The sequence below is a fragment of the Myotis lucifugus genome, unplaced genomic scaffold (assembly GCF_000147115.1).
Source record: "Myotis lucifugus unplaced genomic scaffold, Myoluc2.0 scaffold_11, whole genome shotgun sequence".
Lineage (NCBI taxonomy): Eukaryota > Metazoa > Chordata > Mammalia > Chiroptera > Vespertilionidae > Myotis > Myotis lucifugus.
This window is the reverse complement of record NW_005871059.1, coordinates 10940798-10962720: the sequence shown is the minus strand read 5'-3', so window position 1 is coordinate 10962720 and position 21923 is coordinate 10940798. Positions and strand designations below refer to the sequence as shown.

The 21923-nt window shown below is 44.6% G+C and overlaps 1 protein-coding gene across 1 annotated transcript in view; it reads left to right on the top strand.

The window, feature by feature from the left end:
- ARFGEF3 (ARFGEF family member 3) overlaps positions 1-21923 on the top strand; it is a 126627-nt gene that overhangs the window by 73913 nt on the left and 30791 nt on the right. The window contains exons 11-20 of the mRNA XM_006084420.3: positions 5976-6088; positions 6874-7784; positions 10773-10939; positions 11908-12073; positions 15684-15791; positions 16121-16336; positions 16499-16609; positions 18766-18916; positions 19517-19837; positions 21701-21834. Of these exons, the coding sequence (XP_006084482.1) occupies positions 5976-6088; positions 6874-7784; positions 10773-10939; positions 11908-12073; positions 15684-15791; positions 16121-16336; positions 16499-16609; positions 18766-18916; positions 19517-19837; positions 21701-21834 (2398 nt within the window). The remainder of the gene's footprint in view (positions 1-5975; positions 6089-6873; positions 7785-10772; positions 10940-11907; positions 12074-15683; positions 15792-16120; positions 16337-16498; positions 16610-18765; positions 18917-19516; positions 19838-21700; positions 21835-21923) is intronic.

The window sequence follows — 21923 nt, the reverse complement described above, 5'->3', positions numbered from 1 at the left end:
GTACTTTAAACAAGAATTCCTCTGCTTTCTCTCAACTAACAAAAAAGAAAAGCAATCAACATTTTTGTATTTGCAAACTTGGTTGTGAGGGTCAAATTGCACTTCCTTTGGGTACCTAACACCAAAACAACAGAGTAGCAAAATTCCCTTGTTGATGACTCATTTATTCTAAGCAATATTTGTTACTCACCATTTCTAAAAAGCTTAATTTTAAATGCTTCTTGGTGTTGTTTTAATGAGAGTTGACTGTAATGAATGATGGCAAGTTCTGATCCTGTGTTTCTAGAAATGAAAAAGTGAGCCAGATTGAATTGCTGGTTAAGAAAATCGATGAGCACACAATGATAACCACATCTTTTTCTTACCTACTATATGTCAGGCACTTCACATCATTAGCTTTTAATATTCATGATGACTTTGCAGTGTTGAAGATCATTGCTTCAGGCAGTGGAGATCAAAGGGTCAGCTTTAATAACCAACCAATACTAGGTTGGTGAATATGACATAGTTTGGGAGGCTAGACTATGTTGTTACCACCCAAACAGCAAACCTCACCTGCAGACCCAGCCCTGCCCATTAAGCTGGTAATGTGGGCAGTAGAGTGGACATTTTCTGAATAGGCAGGTCTTTAAAAGCCATGCATGCTCACCTCCTTCTGAATTCACCACTGGGAAGAAGTGAGAGAAAGAGAGAAGAGAGGCCCAGAATTTTATTACACTGAATGTTCCTCCTACAGAAACATGATGTCAAGAAAAAGGATTTTCTCTCCTACAAAGAAACTAAGTCTTCAAATGGTCAAATGATTTGCCCAAAGTCACCAAGAGAGAGAAATGGTGCAAACGCTGGTCTCGCTGAGCCTAAAGCTATGGTCATTTCCTATACCACACTTACTACTAGACTTAACTTTGATATTGCGATGCAAATTATTCTAGGAGCTCCTTTGCTGGAGCTGGCTCAGTGAACCTCTCGTAATCCTATGTTTAAAAATCAGAGTTCAAATCCACCAGCCACATTATAGTAGCTAAATCATTTAACTCTGAACTTACAATTTTTCATCTGAACATAGTAGTGATATTCCAAAGGGTGGGAGTTCAAAATGTGATCAAGTTTGTATAAGTACATTGTAAGCATAAAATGCTAAACAAATATTTGGTGCAATTATTGCTAATCTAACTAAGAGAAAAGCAAAGCATGAAGAATGGAAATACTGGTCCTCATTACCTCCTGCCCAGAGTAGTGTACCTGCTGGTCTCTTTGTCTCCTGCTTGTCTTCATTTTGTCTTTCTGAACTTAGGTTCATAAATCACCACTGTTGACAGTTTTCCCACTCTCAAATAACTCCTTATCATCTCTCAAGTCCGAATTCCTCTGCTAAGTTTCTAGACTGTTCTGTTTTCATTCTCTTTTTCCAGGATCACTCTTATTCCATCTGACCAACCCCATTCTGTTCAATTCCCACCTTCCTGCCTCTATTCAGACTCCCCCGGTCCTATTGGCCACTTCCACTTAATTGGTTGATTACAATAGGCTAGCCACTGCTGGCACCTCACATTGGCTTATTTACAGTCTCCCTTAGGAAGATGATATGCCCAGTTTCCAGATGGAGAACTGAGGCTCCATAAGAAGTTGCTATTTGCCCCAAGTCCTTGTGTGTTGTAGAGTTAAAACATGAACCCAGGTGTTCTAAATATAGCTGCCTCTTTGCTGTCAAAATCCTCCTCCTTTATGGCTTTGCTTCCTCAAACCACTGATTTTGCTCCGCTTAAAATCCCATCCCATCACTTACAATTGATTATATGTGGCAAAACACTGATTGTTTCACAGTTCAGTGTGGAACAAACTTCTTGTCTCCTAAATATATTTTTGTATGTGTTGCTTTTGTATGTTTCCCCTAGTACCTGACACTGCAGAAATTGAATCAGAATAAGCGTTTAATATATTTTGACTATGACAGATGGGCCTGAAAACAGACCATTTGCAAAGAGGGTATTTTGTGAGCAGCAGCAACCTCTGAGTTGACAGGCCCTGGAGTTGTTACTACCCATGGTAGAGCCACTTGATACCTGAATGCTAAAAATACTTTGCCTACAGGGTATGTAGGTGTCTAAATGCATTTAAAATAATGTCTTGACTACTATAAAGGAAATTAGTTATGTTTCCCCCTTTTTCATAGGTGTTCTAGCTTCCCAAGGTTATTTTGCAGGGCAAGCACGGAATTAGAGCCCAGCATCTGGTAGCATAGCGTGTCCAGGCAGTGCTGCCCCATGGACACAGCAGGCTGACGTGGGCCAGGTTGCTCTGTAAAGCAGTACCTCCTCTTACTATGACAGCGCCAACAATTTGGGAAGGCTGGTAACCTAGAAACCGAAATGTGCTGGGTTTATGCACACAAAACCACTGGGCACCCAGGATGTTTGCTTAGCCTTTTGGAGTTTGAACCCTGGTGTATTATTTCCTGTTCCCTTTGTAATTTTTCGCTCTGCCATATGCCCCCTGTACATATTCATCAAAGACATGCAGGACAGTTTGTTTTTCAAAGTATATTTTCTTTTCTGTTTCACTTTCCCCCAAAAAAGTACACCTTGCTTCCTTCTCTCTCTCCCCTGGTTCAGCTTTAGGAGTTTCCTAATCTTTATCAGAGTTGTGACACCAACCACTGATTTCATATCCCTCATTCCCACCTGAAGAAGCTGTCAGTAAACATACTGAGGGTTCTTCAGAGGCCTAATTATTCAGTCCCCTTTCCCTTCAGATTTGGAAACAACTGAGTAATAAATACAAGATTAATGTGGGAATTCATATATGTAATCTAATTTATTACTGATAAATCTAGATTAGAGAATGTAATGGATAAAGGGATATTTCCCACTCCATTCCTCCTGAAATGACACCCTTCTAGCAAGAAATGGAGCAGCTAGAGGCCCATAGGCCCATATGCCTAACCACTTCACTTGAATGCAGGCCTAGGTGTGTGTGTGTGTGTGTGTGTGTGTGTGTGTGTGTTGGGGGAGATTTCAATGTCAAAGAAATAGAATGTGGAGAAAAACGTGGAAGCTTCATTTCTGTGCTTCCAAGAGAGCAGAAGCTCCCAATTTCTGGCGTAAAAAAATAGGGAGACAAGGGAAGAAGAGTGCCCCTTAGGATATAACTTTTTCTACTTAATATATCTGGAATTCAAATATAATTCACTTTGAAAATAATAGACATGGGATAAGATGTCTGTTCCAATACACTTAATTAACCAGCCTTTTCTTGAATTAAGTTAGCCTCAAATTGCAATATTCCATAGACTTCTACCGTATGGAAATAAAGTGAATATTGAACAATTATGAAAATTCTATACAGGAAAACTTGTAGGATGCAGCCAAAGCAGTGCACAGAAGGATATTGATAGCTTCAATTGCTTATATTAAAAAACAGCCTAAACTTAGTGTTCTAATTTTCCAACTTAGGAGAAAAGCAGATTAAATTAAAAGCAAGCAGAAAGAAGGGAAAATAAGGATAAAAGCAGAAAGTAATGTGGTAAATAGGAAACATAACATAGTAGATCCATAGAGTGAAAAGTCCCAGGACTCTGAAAAGACTAAGAAAATTTTAAAACTCCTGGAAAAAGCAGTAAAAAAAAGTTGCAGAATCATTAAAAACAAACAAAAATAAGAATGAAAAAAATGCTCATAACTATAGATGTTGTAAACATTAAAGAAGGTTTTAAGGCACCCTAGGCCACTACATTTGATAACTTAGATAAAATCGATGAATTTCTAAGAAACAACTCAATCTTTAAAAAGTTGGCTCATGCCCTAGCTGGTTTGGCTCAGTGGATAGAGTGTCCACCTGTGGTCTGAAGGGTCCCGGGTTCGATTCCATTCAAAGGCACATGCCTGAGTTGTGGGCCCAATCCCTAGTAGGGGGTGCACAGGAGGCAGCCAATCAATGATTCTCTCTCATCATTGATGTCTATCTCTCTCCCTCTCTGAAATCATTAATATATATATATATATATATATATATACACACACACACACACACACACACACACACACACAGTGGTGCCTTGACTTACGAGTGTCCGGACTAATGAGTTTTTTGAGATACCAGCTGTCTCTCTGCCATTTGCATTGAGTTGACAGAGTAATTTGAGTTAACGAGCTCCTTAATGAGCTTGGTCTCGGAACGAATTAAACTCGTAAGTCAAGGCCCCACTGTGTGTGTGTGTGTGTATATACAGACACACACACTAATAAAAGACAAACATGCAAATTGACCATACCTTTGCTATGTCTTAAGCCATGCCCACCAGCCAATCGGAGCGACTGTATGCAAATTAACCCAACCAAGATGGCGGCCAGCAGCCACGGAGCTGGAGCAAGCAGGAGGCTTGGTTGCCCCAATGATGGAGGAAGCCAAGCTTCCCGGCTCTGAGCTCCACTCAAAGCAACAAAGTTTCAATTATAGAAGGTAAATAAACCCCAGAATTTAAAAAAAAGAAAGAAAAAAACGAGAGGCTGGGAGCTTCCATCATCGCTGGGGGGCTTGGCCAGCCTGAAAACGGCCCTAAGCCCCTCACCCAGACTGGCCAGGCACCCCAGTGGGGACCCCCCACCCTAAAGGGGGTGTGGCCAGCCTGAAAACAGCCATCAGCCCCTCACCCAGGATGGCCAAACATCCTTGGGGTGAGGGTCCCCACTGGGGGGTGGGGGAGCTTGACCAGCCTGCAAACAGCCATCAGCTCCTCACCCAGGCTGGCCAGGCACCCCAGTGGGGACCCCCACCCTGAAGGGGGTGTGACTATCCTGCAAAAACCCATCAGCCCCTCACCCAGGCTGGCCAGGCACCCCAGCGGGACCCCCACCCTGATCCGGGACACCCTTCAGGGCAAACCAGCCGGCCCCCACTCATGCACCAGGCCTCCATCCTATATAATAAAATGGTAATATGCAAACTGACCCTAACAACAGAACAACTGGGAATGACTGGTCACTATGACACACACTGACCACCAGGGGGCAGACGCTCAATGCAGGAGCTGCCCCCTGATGGTCAGTGTGCTCCCACAGGGGGAGCTCTGCTCAGCCACAAGCCAGGCTAATGGCTGTCAGTACAGCAGTGGTGGTGGGAGCCTCTCCCGCCTCCTCAGCAGCGCTAAGGATGTCCGACTGCAGCTTAGGCCTGCTCCCCGCTGGCAAGTGGACATCCCCCGAGGGCTGCTGGGCTGCCAGAGGGATGTCTGACTGCCAGCTTCGGCCTGATCCCCCAGGAAGTGGGCCTAAGCCATCAGGTGGACATCCTCTGAGGGGTCCCAGACTGCAAGAGGGCATAGGCCGGGCTGAGGGGCCCCTCTGAATGCACAGATTTTTGTGCACTGGGCCTCTAGTGTGTGTGTGTGTGTGTGTGTGTGTGTATTTTAATGTTGGCTCATGAAGAAATTGAGGACCTAAATAGTCCTATTATCTTTAAAATAGTTGAATCAGTAGGCAAAATTATTCTATTTAGAAAAAAATTACTGGCTGCATATAACTTTAGAAATATTCAAGGAACAGGTAATTCTAATACATGGACTTTTCCAGAGAGTAGGGAGATGGAGTACTTCTTAACCCAGTGTTTAAATCTCGCCAACATGATAGCAAAATAAGACCAAGAGAGAATAGGACAGTTAAATTACAGGCCAGTCTCTCTAAAGAACATTGATGCAAGTGCTTTCTAGTTCTGTGCTATAAAAAACTTGAAACAATCCTTAAGCATTTTCTTGATCTAAGCCAGTCCTGAACTGGGGAGCTGGGAATCCATGTGCACTCTACATTAAGAACACCCAGATCACTTCTTCTAAGATTTGACTTCCAAATAGTGGTGCTTCTCCTTAAGTTGTATCACTCAATAGAGAAAGAACATGTTCATTTGATCTCACAGTTTTGAAAACATTTTTTATGTTATTCACTTTTTCGTTATTCACCCCCCACCCCCCTTTTTAATTCTAGCTACTTGGGAGCCCACAGCGTCTCTGCGATTTGGCAGGACCCAGCTCCACTGAACCCGAATCCAGGAAAAGATCAATTTCAAAAAGAAAGTCTCATCTGGATCTTCTCAAACTGTATGATACATTCTCCTTTTTAGGTCTCTATTGCTTCGCAAAGACTGCTTCTCTGAATACTCTTGTTTTGAAATCCCTGAAATTTTATGATTCTATACTATATGAGGTGTGACTATTTAATAACATACCCACAGACCATATGAGAACTCTTATCCCAATTTATTATAACTGTATAACTTTCCATAATTTTATATTTACTTAAAAAACCCAATGTACAAAATGAAATGTATAAATAGTATTTATTGGGGTTATTTTAGGGAAAACCTTTTCCAATTAATTACAGTTACTATAGGATTTCTCCTTGAGGATTCCTTTGAGCTAGAGATGATTTCCTTTCCCCCCTACAAAATGAAAAAGTATCTGATTTGTAATAGCTATATTCACATGTATCTATTCAGGAATATGTTTACTGTATAGAAGATGTGCACACTATCATAATCATAGCCATTATAACCATTTTCTGTTTGAAAACTGAACCTAATACAATGGTGAGATTATTCATTGTCTGTCACTGTGAAGATGACAAATTCCCATCCGGAATTTTGCTTGTACCCAAGTAAACCAGCCGCCCTGAGCGCGGGATTCAGGGTGGGCTGCCTTACCTGGAGGTTTTCCTCTGCCATCTTTGTGTCCGTTACTTTTTGCCCAGACCATTTAATTTCAGGTAAATCAGAGCACATGTTTTGAATACTATACTGTCCGCCAGTCGAACAATCCTTGTTTATTTTGGAGCATTTTCCCATGCTTCATGTATTGATCCCGCTTTCTCCTTTGAACACTTTTAGCATCATGGATGGCATGACTGAAGCGTGTATCAAGGGTGGCATCGAAGCTTGCTATGCCGCCGTGTCCTGCGTCTGTACCTTACTCGGGGCCCTAGACGAGCTCAGCCAGGGCAAGGGCTTGAGTGAAGGTCAGGTGCAGCTGCTGCTCCAGCGCCTGGAGGAGCTGAAGGACGGGCCCGAGTCAAGCAGGGACTCCATGGAGATCAACGAGGCCGACTTCCGCTGGCAGCGGCGAGTCCTGTCCTCGGAACATACGCCGTGGGACCCGGGGAATGAGAGGAGCCCCGACATCAGCATCAGTGTGACCACGGACACGGGCCAGACCACTTTGGAGGGAGAGTTGGGTCAGACCACCCCTGAGGACCACTCTGGAAACCACAAGAATGGCCTCAAGTCCCCAGCCATCCAGGAGAGCAAGGAGATGCTGAGCAAAGTGTCAGAGCCAGAAGCAGTAGACCAACCAGATGTTGTTCAGAGAAGCCACATGGTCGCCTACCCTGACATCACGAACTTCCTGTCAGTGGACTGCAGGATGAGGTCCTACGGATCTAGATACAGTGAGAGCAATTTTAGCGTGGATGACCAGGATCTCTCTAGGACGGAATTTGATTCCTGCGACCAGTACTCGATGGCAGCGGAAAAGGACTCAGGGCGGTCTGACGTGTCGGACATTGGGTCGGACAACTGCTCACTGGCCGATGAGGAGCAGACCCCGCGGGACTGCCTGGGCCACAGGTCCCTGCGGACTGCTGCTCTGTCTCTCAAACTGTTGAAGAACCAGGAGGCCGACCAGCACAGCGCGAGGCTGTTTGTGCAGTCTCTTGAGGGCCTCCTTCCTCGCCTCCTGGCCCTGCCCAGCGTGGAGGAGGTGGACTCGGCCCTCCAGAACTTTGCCTCTACCTTCTGCTCAGGTTGGTAAGCAATGTTCGCTATATAGTCACCAAGAACATTCAGAGCATACTAGCCCTTGTCCCCTTTCTGGAGCATGGGGGAGTGGGTGGAACTGAAAATTCCAAGCTTTTAACCATGCTTTGGTCTTTATGGTGGCCAGCCCCCATCCAGGAACCCACCCAGAGTCACCTCTTTAAACAAAAGATGCTCTTGGTTCTCTTATCACTTAGAAATTTACAAGAGTTTTAGGAGCCCTGTGGCAAGGAGGGGATCAACAACAAGTATTAGGATAAGGGATGCTCCTGGTATTCTTCTCACTTAGGAAATACAAGGGTTTTAGGAGCTCTGTGCCAGGAAGTGCGGGCAAAGACCAATGTGTATGTTTTCTATTATCTCAGGGTAGTACAGAAAGAAAGCAATTAATGGGTGCAAAATTTTATGGGAGAAATAAATGATTGTCCAAATCAGGGTGGTCAACTGTACCTCCCCTTGAAATTCAAGGGTCCCTTGACCATAGAATACTGAGGTGAAGCTAGAGCAAATCTTTACATTTGTGTTTCTGTGCCTTTCAAATCATCCAGAGATTATCTCTGAAATATATTGGTGTCCTTTCTTGGAGTCATTTTCCAGCATTTATGTGTATCTGCAATAATAATAGTAATAGCTCCCACTAACATAGCACTTCCTGAATGCACCACGTTAAGAGTTTTACATGTATTAATTAATTTAATGCTTATAATAGCTCCAGAGGGAGGTAGTATTATCCTCATTTTACAGATGAGAAAACTGAGGCATAGGGAGGTTGAGTGGTACGTTACCCAAGGTACATAGCTGCGAAGTGGGGATACCAGGATATAAACAGTCTGATTCCAGAGACTGTGCTCTTACTCATCGCATGTATCACACCAGGGAGTGTGGGTGGGTGGAGGGGTGGATGAATGGCTGGGTAAATCAGAGATGCTGTTTAAGAACACAGAAACCTCTGCAGTTGATTTGTCCTGGTGAAAAATCAATCACAGACTGAAAAACTGTAGCTCAGCCAATGTGAGATGGTTTTCCAAGTCCTGACAGATGGGTACACATGCGAAGCCAGCATGTCATTGACCCCTGGAAATCTACACGAAGGAAACACACTCCAGTAGAGATTGGTGTACCAAAATGTATGTGATAGTATCGCTTCACAGCAAAAATGTTAGGATTAATCTACATGTCCCCAAATAAGGGAAAAACTAAATGAGTACATCCATTTATATTATGTAGCCATTAAAATTATGTTTTCAAATAATATTTAATGATATGGATAATGCTCATAATATAATTTTTAAAAGGATTCAAAGTTAATATCAAAATGTTAATTCTTATCTCAGAATGGTATGATTACAGATGATTTTCATTTTCTTCTTTCTACCTTTTTCCAAAGAACTAAAAAAAAAAATTTCTTATTACTTTTATCATCAGAAAATTAGAATCATAGACTTAACAAATTTGTTCTCAAGAAAATCATATAATGTGATTACAAAGGTTTAAAAAATTGATGGTTCCCAGTATGTTGAGTGGGTAGAAGAATATTCTTATGCATAGTGGGTAGGAGAAAAGATTGGTATAAAACTATTTGGAAGGTATTTTGGCCATATCTACCTATATGTCTTTATTCTGTTCTTAGGAATTTATCCCACAGATAGCCTTGCAGAAGTATTAAAAGTTATGTCATCCTTTCAGCCCTTTTCGTAAAGAGCATCTTAATGACAGAGTGAGGGAATGAACTTTATAGAACACTGGAAAAAACAATAGCCAGAATAAGCTGAAGGTTGTAGTTCCTATAGTTTATCACCCAAATTTGAGGACTACTATTACTCTAGAAAAGTATGTAATTATGAGTTACTGCACTAAGCATCCTCCATGCATTATTGCATCTAGATCTCATAGCAAACTTGTTCATTCATTTGTATTCACAGTGAATATTTTTGAGGCTCGACTGTATGCCAGGCACTGTTCTAGGCACTGGAGATTCATTCTCTAGTGAACAAAACAAAGTCCCACCCTCTCATACATCTTACATAATAGTAGATAACAGTAGTGGTGGCAGACAATAAACAAATTATCCTATATAATAAAGAGCTAATATGCTAATTAGACCAAATAGCAGAATGATTGTCCGAACCACCTTCCGGACGAAGCCAGGGCTGTGAGGGCTGAGCCCCTTGCACAAATTTTGTGCATTGGGCCTCTAGTATATTAATATAATGCTGGGTAGAATAAATGCCATTGAGGCATTGGAGTTGAAAGGGAAGGTCTCTGAAACCTGAAAAAACGGAGTGAGCAAGTCTAGAGATCTGGGGCGACCATTCTGGGAGGTGGGGAAACAAATGCAAAGGCCCTGAGGCAGGCCCAGGCTTGGTGAGGTCAGGGAACACAGGTCAGCGTGGCTGTAGTGAGTAGAAGGAGAGAGAAGGAAGTTGGGTTTTATTTTATTGTGATGGGAAGCCATTGAAGACTTTGAGCAGGAGCTACATGAAGTCAAATACTCTGCCCATTTCTGGGTAAAAAGCTGAGATTTAGAGGGTCTTAGTGATTTTACCAAAGTAGCTGGTGAGTAGCACATAAAGATTTGCCCAGGTAGATTGACTCCAGACTGTATGCTCTGCCCCACCAGGCTGGGGCGTGTAGCTGTCCCTAGAAATATGCCTTCCTGGCTGTCATTGCTTTACAGATATGCCCTACGTGATACATGTGCCTGTCACTAGGATTGCTTCCTGGCTGGCTGTAAGCCAGGCTGGCAAGTGCACTGCTTGCAGCCCCTAAGGCAGCGGTTCGACCCTTCACAGGGGTCGCCTAAGACCATCCTGCATATCGGATATTTACATTATGATTCATAAGAGTAGCAACATTACAGTTATGAAGTAGCAACGAAAATAATTTTATGGTTGGGTCGCAACATGAGGAAATGTATTTAAAGGGCCAGAAGGTTAAGAACCACTGCCCTAAGGTCCCTTGGTCCTCTCCCTTAGGCATGATGCACTCCCCTGGGTTTGACGGGAACAGCAGCCTCAGCCTGCAGATGCTGATGAACGCGGACAGCCTGTACACGGCAGCGCACTGCGCTCTGCTCCTCAACCTGAAGCTCTCCCATGGCGACTACTACCGGAAGCGGCCAGCCCTGGCGCCTGGCATGATGGTGAGTGTGCGCTGTCCACCCTGACCCTGCGAGGACAAGCGGTGGCCTCTGGGCTGGAATGCCGAGCGTCAGTGCCCTGTGAGGGATGGCGCTGTGGAGGGCAGAAAAAGATGTGAAGGTTTGTACCGTGCAGTGCGCGCAGACTCACCCCCTTGCTCCAGAGAGTGCAGGACCCCAAGTGCCTGGACATGGCTGCCTGCCAATGGCCCAGTCATTTCATCTGGTGGCATTACTCAACACACACATGAGACATGTTCCAAAACTCATGATCAGCAGGTTAAGTAGCAGCAGAAGATGTGCAGGGAATGGTCCCCTTTGCTGAAAATGAAGGTGTCTTTTACAAAAACTTTTCATTGTCTTCCAAAATGTGCCTAGACCTCCTCCGGTGACCCGGAGCTAAGCTTACTCATTGTCAACAACAAAGCTCCTCCTGTGAGGTCTGGGGGAGAAGGATGGTGCTTATCCTGTGGTCGGATCTCCTGCCCCAGGAAGCCACTCTGTGGTGTCCCCTAATGTCCGTTCCTAAGCCTAGTCCATGGAGCTGAGTGAACGGCATCAGTGATCGTTTGTCTGCTTGATAAAGTGTAGGTTCCCCAGGATCAGTGGTGGCTTCATGCGTGTAAGTATCTCTTGAAACACCCATGAATTTTCAGGGGGCTCATTCCAGTCAGCTGTTGGGTAGCAAGAAGAAGCCCTGTTCTGTTAAGTTTCTAATCCTCCCACACATCAGAGAGTAAAAAATATAAAATGCGGTGTTCCTAATCCTTCAGCAGGGTTTCTTAAAAAGATATAAATGAAAGGAACTTCATGAAGTTTGGAACTTCTCCATCTCCCACCCGCAATCAACAGGTTTTGTTTTTCCTACAAGCAGTGGTTCAGGGGACGTGGGGAGTGAAGAGGCAGCGGAGGAGCCTGCTTGCTCGCAGGGGGTCTGATTTGGTCATTTCCTCCTGTGATCTTCCCTGTAGAAAGAGTTCATGAAGCAGGTCCAGACCAGCGGGGTGCTGATGATCTTCTCCCAGGCCTGGATTGAGGAACTCTACCATCAGGTGCTCGACAGAAACATGCTGGGAGAGGCTGGCTACTGGGGCAGCCCTGAGGACAACAGCCTTCCGCTCATCACCATGCTGACCGGTCAGTGGCCCCTCACACAGCTCCGTGCCACTCGGGTGGGAGGGTCCCCTCTTCAGATCCCCTTTCAGAGCAGTAACGGTGTTTGATTCAAGCAGACCTTAAAATGGCACCCACAAGACTGCTCTGGCAGATGGTGACAATTTGAGAGAAGTGTCATGAATTCACCTCACAAGAGTGTGCTGTCCTTTTCCCCTGTGGGACCCTGCGGAGCTCACTGTGCCACACTAGAGAAGGACTTACTTAGCACCTATGCCTGTTGGTGGAAAACTATAGGCCTCTTCTGGGATATGAAGTACTTTCTGGGCACGAAGCCCAGAATTATTCTTGGAAATTCTCATGTACTAGTAGATACTATTATCTGTATTGTGCTGTAGCCTTCAGTGCCAATAATGTAGAATGATTTATTTTAAACTTGGCTTCATTCCCATTTCTTGTCCATATCAGAGGTCCCCCCCTCTTTTCCCAGTGGTACCAGAATTAAAAATAATGTCAAGTAGCCTGGCCAGAGTGGCTCCGTTGGTTGAATCATTGTCCCGTGCACCAAAAGCTTGTGGGTTTGATTCCCAATTGGGGCGGGGCACATATGGGAGGCAACTGATTGATGTTTCTCTCACATAGATGTTTCTCTCTCTCTCCTCTCTCTCTCTTTCTCCCTTCCTCCCTTCCTCTCTCTCTAAAGTCAATAAGACATATATCCTTGAGTGAAGATTTAAAAAAAAATTTAATGTCAAGTAGTTGCCCAGCATCTTTGTCTTCAGTGTCCAGAGTTTTTAAAACCCTACTTAACTATTAGAAATTTCACATGAGAGCATTGCGGAGTACGGTCATAAAGAAAATTTTGGGCAAAAGCAGCCATTCATGATGTCAGGTAAAGGTCAGGGAGGGCTCAAAAGTTTGGTCTAGTCATTAGTAACCTTGATAAATTAGCTCTCCAGGCTTATCCTATATTTGATCTGAGTTGCCAGACTGATTTCTGAGCTGAGCGATGCCGTCCTGGCTCCAGCTGATAGGTTATGTAGAGTGTGGCCCCACATAGCCACCTTCCTGCCCTCTCTGTAGTGCCACATGTCCTACACAGCTTCCCGTGGCTCTGCACCGGGCAGGGCACACTGACAGGAAGGAGCAGGACTGGGCTGGGGCAGCACGGTCCAGGTAGGAGGCAGGATCTGTTGTCTAAAGGGTGTGTTATGTTGCCTGTGGTTGGTATTGGAGGCTCTCACAAAGGTGGTGGAGTTGACTACTGGCAGGTGAAATCCACCAATGAGAAATGTGGGGACTATTTAGGAATCAGACAGGGAATCAAAGCATAGAGTGAGTCTCTTTGCAGCAAGCAGAGTCCTGGTCATTGTCTGGTATTTGGAACTTTGATTCCAGAACTAGGATGGAATTTGGGGGAAGCAAGGCTAGGTCCTAAGCCATGAGGATCAGGATCACTGGACAAGTGAGCAATTTATGTTTTATTAATCATGATAACATTTACATCCATTTGAAAAATACAAATTCTTCAATATGTGAGACATTCATTTATTCTACCCATAAGTAGTCCTTGGTTTCCATCTGTTTCATAAACTCCCTTCAGTGGGGGTTAAAGGTACTGCCCAGAGCTTAGAGTGCCTTGGAATTTGGGTGGGGATCCTAAGCCTGCCAGGTTTAATTTTAAAAGACCATAGTTTGTGCCAAAATTAATCTCTTACCTGAACCTTAATAAAAGGAGTCATTCAGCAGATGTAGAAATGAACAAATAACAAGCCATTCATAGTCACCATATTCATCAATCATCACTGTTAATCAGCCATCTCTTTTATAATAGAACAGTAAGCTTAATTGCAATGTCCATAGGAAAGTTATCTAACTTTAGATTAATGATAGAAAAGCAGCTTTTCATAAGAATTAGACAAAATTAGGCTCTGTGATTCTTTGTAGAAAATTCCAGTTACTAAATGACAAGTGAATTTGAGCAGCAATTAACCTAGAGCTTGGAAACTTCCATCTCATCTTTTCATTATGTGCCAGGAAAAGCTATAGTAGCCATCTGATTATCAACACTGTCCTAACTGTGGCCATTCCTGATGTCGTGTCAAAGTGCCCTATATAATTGTAGAATCTTGGTGGTCAGATCAACTTGGCATTACTTGAATTCATCAATCCTTTACCTAGCACACTGGAAACATGATAACTTCGATAAATGGCCATTTCTGGTGAATGTCATTAGACTGACCACACGTCATATTAATTTTAGTGAAACTGGTCTGTTCCCAATTTGGTTGTAATGTAGATTTTACCCTGCCTTCCTCCCCTGATTTTATTGAGATATAATTGACATATGATACTGTATGAGTCCAAGATGTACACATAATGATTTGATATATGTCTGTATTGTACAGTGATCACCGTAATAAATTTAGTGTACATCAGTCACCTCACATAGTTACAATTTTTTTTTCTTGTGATGAGAACTTTTAAGATCTACCCTCTTAGCAACTTTCAAAGAGATGTGTTGCCAGAAGTCACTAGGCTTCTTGGAGTCCCTGTAAGACTCAAAAATATAATTAAATAATTTTCAAACACCATCCTGTTGGGTTGAGGGTGAAGTCCAGGAATAAACCTATGCTACTCTCTTTTCCCATTGAGTTCAGCTGTGCTAGTTGCATTCAAGTACATATGCTTCCACTCCACGGTCACTTCCCCAGTGCTTACTTCCTGTTTACTGAGGAACTTGGGGCCCTGAGAATGGAGTACCTGCCTCCAGGCTACCAGGCTAACTTAATTCAGAGCCAAGGCTGAAGCCCTGCATTCTCAACCCCAAGCCAGTTCCTTCTTGCCAGCATGTTAGGGATTGGTTTGTTGAGCTAATTTTGTAGATGAGAGTTTAACAACAATTTAAACAAGGTACATTAGGATCCCATATTGAGCTGGAGTGTGGTGTCATGGAAAGAGGCCTAGATGGGAGTCAGAAGATGTGACTACTGAACCTAAATCCTTCCTTGACCAGCCTCCTGGCCTGGGCAGTTGATCTACTTTGAGTATTTATTTCCTCCTCTTTGACATAGGAAAAACAATACCTACTCTGCCCATATACCTGAAGTTGTTGGGAAAAATCTAATGAAAAAAATGTTGCGTCCTCACACTTTGAAAATTGTAAAGTATTATTATTGTTAAGATGTTATTATAATACTATGAAATCAGATTATACAATTATCTCACCAAAGAGGTTTATTTTATTTTTCATATTTATGAGGAAGCTCTGAAAGACAAATCCATGTTGAGATATCCTGTGTATATATAAAACTTGGGGATAATACCAATGTTTTGAACAAAAGTATTCAAAGATCATACTATTCTAAAAAAAATAAATTTTTAACAACAGAAATAGCAGTCTATCTTTTCTTTTTCAATTAAAAAAATATACAGCAGCCTAAAGAAGAATGCTCTGGCAATGAAAGAAAACTGTACTGAATGAAACAAAATTTTTAATATTTTGATAAAAGGTTGCTGCATACTTGTTATGTAACAGATCCAAGGGACGTTTATTGGGGAAAAATAAATACTGTGGTGGCCGCTTGTTTTTGACTGGACTGTGCTATTCAAGGACTGTTTTTTTGTGTGGCAGATATTGATGGCTTAGAGAGCAGCGCGATTGGGGGCCAGCTGATGGCCTCTGCTTCTACAGAGTCTCCTTTCACCCAGAGCAGGAGGATCGATGACTCCACAGTAGCAGGTAAGGGCCTTGAGTTTATGAATATACATACATCACATGTGGCACTAGCAATTAAATCATTATTGGCAGTTTCCAGGGCTGACATAAATGAATTAAGGTTTTGTCTTTGCAGAACAAGTGCCTGGTGGAAGTTACTTAGCATCATCCAGCTGACGATGGAACATTCATTATTTATAAGCACAAAGTGCAATCCATTAAACTCTATTTCCTGTAGTAGAATTGCACACAGCTCAGCATTGCTGTCTTGATGGTCAAAGAATCCCGTGCTGTCATTCATTGCCGGGTTGTTTTTGTCTCCAAAAAGTGACCCATGCCCCTTCACATTCTAGGTGTGGCATTTGCTCGCTATATTCTGGTTGGCTGCTGGAAGAACTTGATCGACACTTTATCAACCCCCCTGACTGGCCGCATGGCAGGGAGCTCCAAAGGGCTGGCCTTCATTCTAGGAGCTGAAGGCATCAAAGAGCAGAACCAGAAAGAACGCGATGCCATCTGCATGAGCCTGGATGGGCTGCGGAAAGCGGCGCGGCTGAGCTGTGCTCTAGGTACTGGCGGGAGGAGAATTTGTGACCCATGGCCTGAGGGGTGTACCTGCGGAACACATTGGGAATGGCCTAGTGGGAAACAAGTCTTTTAGGAGAGTTCTGCCAGGTGGATGGCTAGAGAATAGACTCAATTAAGGTGTAACTTGTTTGTTTCCTCTAAAGGAGTTGCAGCTAACTGCGCCTCGGCCCTTGCCCAAATGGCAGCTGCCTCCTGTGTCCAGGAAGAGAAAGAGGACAAGGAAGTCCAAGAACCCAGCGATGCCATAGCACAAGGTAACAGTTGACAGGCCAGAGCTCACCTAGTGTCTTATGTGCAGCGCACACACACATGCACGTGCAAGAACAGGCACTCGTGTCCATTCCAGGTGTGATACATGGCATAGGTTTACCACTAATCATGAGATCCCACTGGGTCGTAGGCTTGGGTCTGTTTTTCAGGGGTGATCTAACCAACTGCTTATCCCTCTGAATTCCAGAGACATAATGGCTGCTAACAGGTGTTGTGTAGGACACCAGAGGTCTACCAGCTGAGCTAGTCAAACCTCTGTCGTCATCTGGCCACTGGCTTGGCACTTCACAGAGTGCACATTTGAGGACATTGTAGGTCACAGCGGAGAAGGCGGAGTGGCCAGTTTTCTGAAGGGGGAAATCAAACAGATGGAGGAACTCCCCGAGAGGAGGCACAGGAACACTTTGCTCTTGTCAGAGAAAAACTTGAGCTTTGTGAACTCAGAAGAGAGTTGATTTTCATTTAATCAGTTAGTTAATGAAGTGGGTGATTATCTAAGTACTAGAGGCCCGATGTACTAATTCATGCACCAGTGGGGTCCCTTGGCCTGGCCTGCGGGATCAGGCCAAAACCAGCTCTCCGACATCCCCCGAGAGGTCCCAGATTGCAAGAGGGTGCAGGCCAAGCCGAGGAGTCACACCGGTGCACATTCGGGGCCGGGGAGGGACCGAGGGAGGGCTCCAGGGCATGTCTGGCCAGTCTTGCTCAGTCCCGATTGGCTGGACCCCAGCAGCAAGCTAACCTACCGCAGAGCATCTGCCCCCTGATGGTCAGTGCACGTCATAATAACTGGTCAACCGGTCAACTCGCCCCTGGTGGTCAGTGCACATAATAGGAAGCGGTTGAGAGGCCTTAGCATATCATTAGCATATTACGCTTTGATTGGTTGAATGGATGACCAGATGACGGGACACTTAGCATATTAGGCTTTTATTGTATAGGATAAGGAAAGAAGATGGCCTTCCTAATGAGGAAGAAATGGCAAACAGCCAACAGAAGGGAAAAATGGGAAGCTTGGTCCAATGTATGCGAATGCTATGTATCAGGTATATACTGTAAAGTAAGCTAGTGACAGGAACATTGAGCACATTTTTAAAAGCTGAGAAAAACAGGCTGGGCACTGTTCCTCAAACTTGAACGTTATATATAGATCCATATGAAAGCAAAGCAGTGCTCACAGATCCCAGTATTAACTGAAAAAGAGTATCACAATTGTACTTAATATGTACAACCATAAATTATATAAAAATTCTTACATTTAAAGCTTTACAACTTCAAAATGAAAACTAATATTCAAATTATATACAAATAAAAAAACCAATATCATATGCATGTGACAAATGATGCTTTGCTAAAAGTCAATTTGCCCCTTGCAGCAGGAATACTCTTCAACTTCCTTTGACGTGAGCGTGCTCTATTTTTGGGTTCTGGCTCATCACTCATTGTCCCACCAGGGCTGTCTTCCAACAATTTGATACCCTTATTCATGGAGAATGTCATCATTTGGCTGGCCTTGTCTTGGCATTTAGCATAATTGACATCTTAAGTCACCTTCTGCATCCTTTCTCATTAATATTCTACAATAAAAAATTATTACTTGAAGGTCACAAATATAAATGTAAACTCAGGGAATGAAATGATATGGTAATTTTTAGTTATAAAGCAGTCATCGTGACATTCAGAGCATAATACATAGGTTGCTTTGGGTGATCATCATCATGAAGGCGTAACATTAAATCTCAGAGAGAACTTGCAGAGCATCAAGAATCCTTCCATATTATTACTTTGAGTACACAGGGGCAGGGGAGGGTCTGGGCCCAGATGGCTTTAGCTGGGGTCAGCACATGAAGCCTGATCCAGAGCCCAGGGGTGGGCCTGAAGGAGCTGCACCCACCAGCTCAGATTCCATCCAAATTCTGACGTCACAGAGCTGGAGTCTCCAGTGTCGGTGGGGCCCGAGGGCTAAGGAACTTGCATGATGAACCACGGGGACCTGCCATTGAGGAACTTGCTGCCAGTGTTGTCTTCTGTTTCCCTTTGCCCTTGCATGATAGCACATTTCTTCCTCTCCATCCATTCTCTCTCCCTTTCTGTCTCCCTCACTCAGAATGCTATTTTAATGAATGTCTTTCTGGCACAGTGAAACTAAAAGTGGAGCAGAAACTGGAGCAGATCGGGAAGCTGCAGGGGGTGTGGCTGCACACAGCCCACGTCTTGTGCATGGACGCCATCCTCAGTGTAGGCTTGGAGATGGGAAGCCACAACCCGGACTGCTGGCCACACGTGTTCAGGTGCATGGCGGGATCCCCACCCCGCATGGCACCCACCCTGCCATGGGATCCTGGGGGTGATGGAAAGGGTAAACTCCAGGGTCTGCAGTCCTTAAACAGAGGGAATCATTCGAGAGTTTGGGTAAACCCCAAGTGAGAGATTAAAAAGAGAAGAGGGACCAGGGGCCCAACTGAATGTATGTCATAGAGAACAAAGTGATAGGATTCAGGAGATTATGAATAGATTATTGACATTGTCTAGGAGAGGCAGATGTGTTTTACAAAGGAAGAAAAACCAATTTCTTAAATAGTGAATGATAAAAGCCATGTCAGTTAATGAATACTATGCAGATCTAAAAGCTGGCCATGTGTCAGCAATATAATATTGCCGCACGTTTGTTAATATCTTCTCCATTTAAAGAAGGATGTTGGATAGCTTACATGGAGACACAAAATACAAGAGGGGAGAGAGGCAGGGAGATGGCTATCCCCAGAGGAAGGAGGAAATTGGGGAGCACTATAACACTAGCTGAATTTCCTTTGTGTCTCAGTGTGGGATTTGCAGAGCTGGTCCGATTGAGCTGCGACTTTTACCAGCTGCTTGTGTGTGACTTTCTCTAGGGTGTGTGAGTATGTGGGCACGCTGGAGCACACCCACTTCCGCGATGGCACCTCTCAGCCCCCGCTGACCATCAGCCAGCCCCAGAAGGCCCCCGGAGGCTCTGGACTCCTCGGGGACCTGGAGTGTGAAGGCTCACCCCCGGAGCAGAGCCCGGAGCAGGAGAGCTCCCTGCGTACCGCCCCGGTCATCCAGCCCCTCTCCATCCAAGAACTCATCAGGGAAGGCAGCCGCGGCCGGGCCTCCGACTTCCGCGGGGGCAGCCTCATGACCGGCAGCAGCGCCGCCAAGGCTGTGCTCACGCTGTCCACGCAGGCCGACAGGTGTGTGCGCACCCCTCCTCACCACCCCCCAGAAAGGCTGCTCACCACAGAGCACCCATCACCTGTTGGCAACACCACATCCATCTCCTCTGGTCTCAGAATCACTCCCGGGACAACCGATTTGTTCACCAGTCATTTAAGCCTCTTAATTTTTTTCAAACATGGCTTCTGTCTCCTGCCACGCCCCACACTTAGAATGACCTGTTGTCTAATGACTAATTGGAGGCTCTGGAGGCAGGCTGCCCGGACTCCCTGACTCCAGGCAACTTCACCTCTGCATCTTGGAATCGGGTCATGAAATAGCTCTCTCACAGGGTAGCCGCGAGGTTCAATTAATCAGGACACTTGAAGCACTGAGGACAGAGCTTGGCAAATAGTAAAAATCCACTCTTTTTATGATAATTAATATTTTTAAATCCCACACCCAGAGTGTGATATATTATGAAGTGATGCCCAAAACCACGTTAAGTTTGAGAGGGAAAAATCAGTAAGTCCAGCTGTGTGTTGACACTTGGATGTTGAAAGTGCTTTTGGTCACCAGTCACATGTTCTACCGCCTCACTTCACTCTCCAGACTTGGTGGCTGTGCCCTGTCTACCCAGCGCAGGTGCAGTGGGGTTTATCAGGTGAGGACGGACAGCAAGGGGGTGCAGGGGAGGAAGTGCACCCACTGGCTGGGGCTCTGAACACCCAGTCTTTCCTTGCTTTGACACCAACCAACTGCAAGGTCATGCCTGTCTAAATAGTTGCACTGAGACTCAGTTTCCCGCTTCATCTACTAACCCAGTACATGTACTAACTCAGTACAATAGTCCCCCTTTTTCCTGTTTATCCGACAAGGTGGCTGTGCAAGTATTTTGGGGTCTGGATACAGGTGGGATATAACACTCACCGCTGTTGTTTCTTACAAGGAAAGAAGTGGTTCATGAGCTACAAAGCCTAAATGATATTAAAACTGGAATCACAAAACAGCAAGAAAAGTGTTTGCTACAATGGTTTGTGAATGATAAATTCACTGATCTGTGTCTCATGTTACTCCTTCAATGGGGGCTTGTTATTTGGTTTCTCTTAGAGATACTCCCTTACCCAGCACGTGGCACCCCACGGGGCTGCTTGCCCTCAGGTGTCACCGCAGGGTTGGAGGGTAGGCATTGGGGGACCCAGTGCAGTGGGAGGCTGGCTCGCCTCATTCCTCATGTGGCCACACAGACCGAATTTGGTCCTAACATTCCAATTACCAGTGAGCCTGTGATCCCCCTCAGCCCTGCTGCCTGCGATCACCCCTCCTCCCTAACTCCTGCTGGAATGTCTGTGCCCGGCTGAGTGGAAAGTGGAAAACAAGAGAACCTTCACGGTCCGTTATGTGAGGGAATATTCATTATCCCAGTAGATCTTGGAGCTCCCACCGTGTCCTTGGCCCCGGTGCCTGAGTTGGAGGGGATGAGGACAGTCCCCGCGCTCAGGGAGCTTACAGGAAGGGATTTCCTCCTCTTGTATCCTCGGAGCCATGCCCAGTGTTATACTCATCAATGTAGCCTTAATTAATTTGCTTTAATATAGCTTATGAGCTTGAAGCTAATTCTAAGGATTCCATCCCCAGTTGTTCATTTTCTGGGAGCGATACTTTGCCATCTTTCAACTTCTTGCCAATGTCTGAACTATGCCTTGGGGCACCAAGATTCTTTTTTAAATATGTTCTGTGCCCTTCAAATTAAAGTCTCAGCGTTAGCACGTACTTGTACACAGTCATTAATAAAATAGCATACATTGTATTAATCCCATCTAACAAAATTACCATAATCATTCTGCCATAAAGGCTTTGCTGGATTGTTTCCAAGTAACAAATCTCTTTGTTTCATCCAGGCTCTTTGAAGACGCTATAGATAAGTTGAACCTCATGGCTTTGGGAGGTTTTCTGTACCAGCTGAAGAAAGCCTCGCAGTCCCAGCTTTTCCATTCTGTTACGGATACAGTTGATTACTCGCTGGCAATGCCAGGTAATTCTTTCCCCGAAGAAACTGTGCTGTGAGATAAGCAGGAAACAGCCCAGACCTCTGATACCAGCGCCCTGCCTGCAGACTTGACT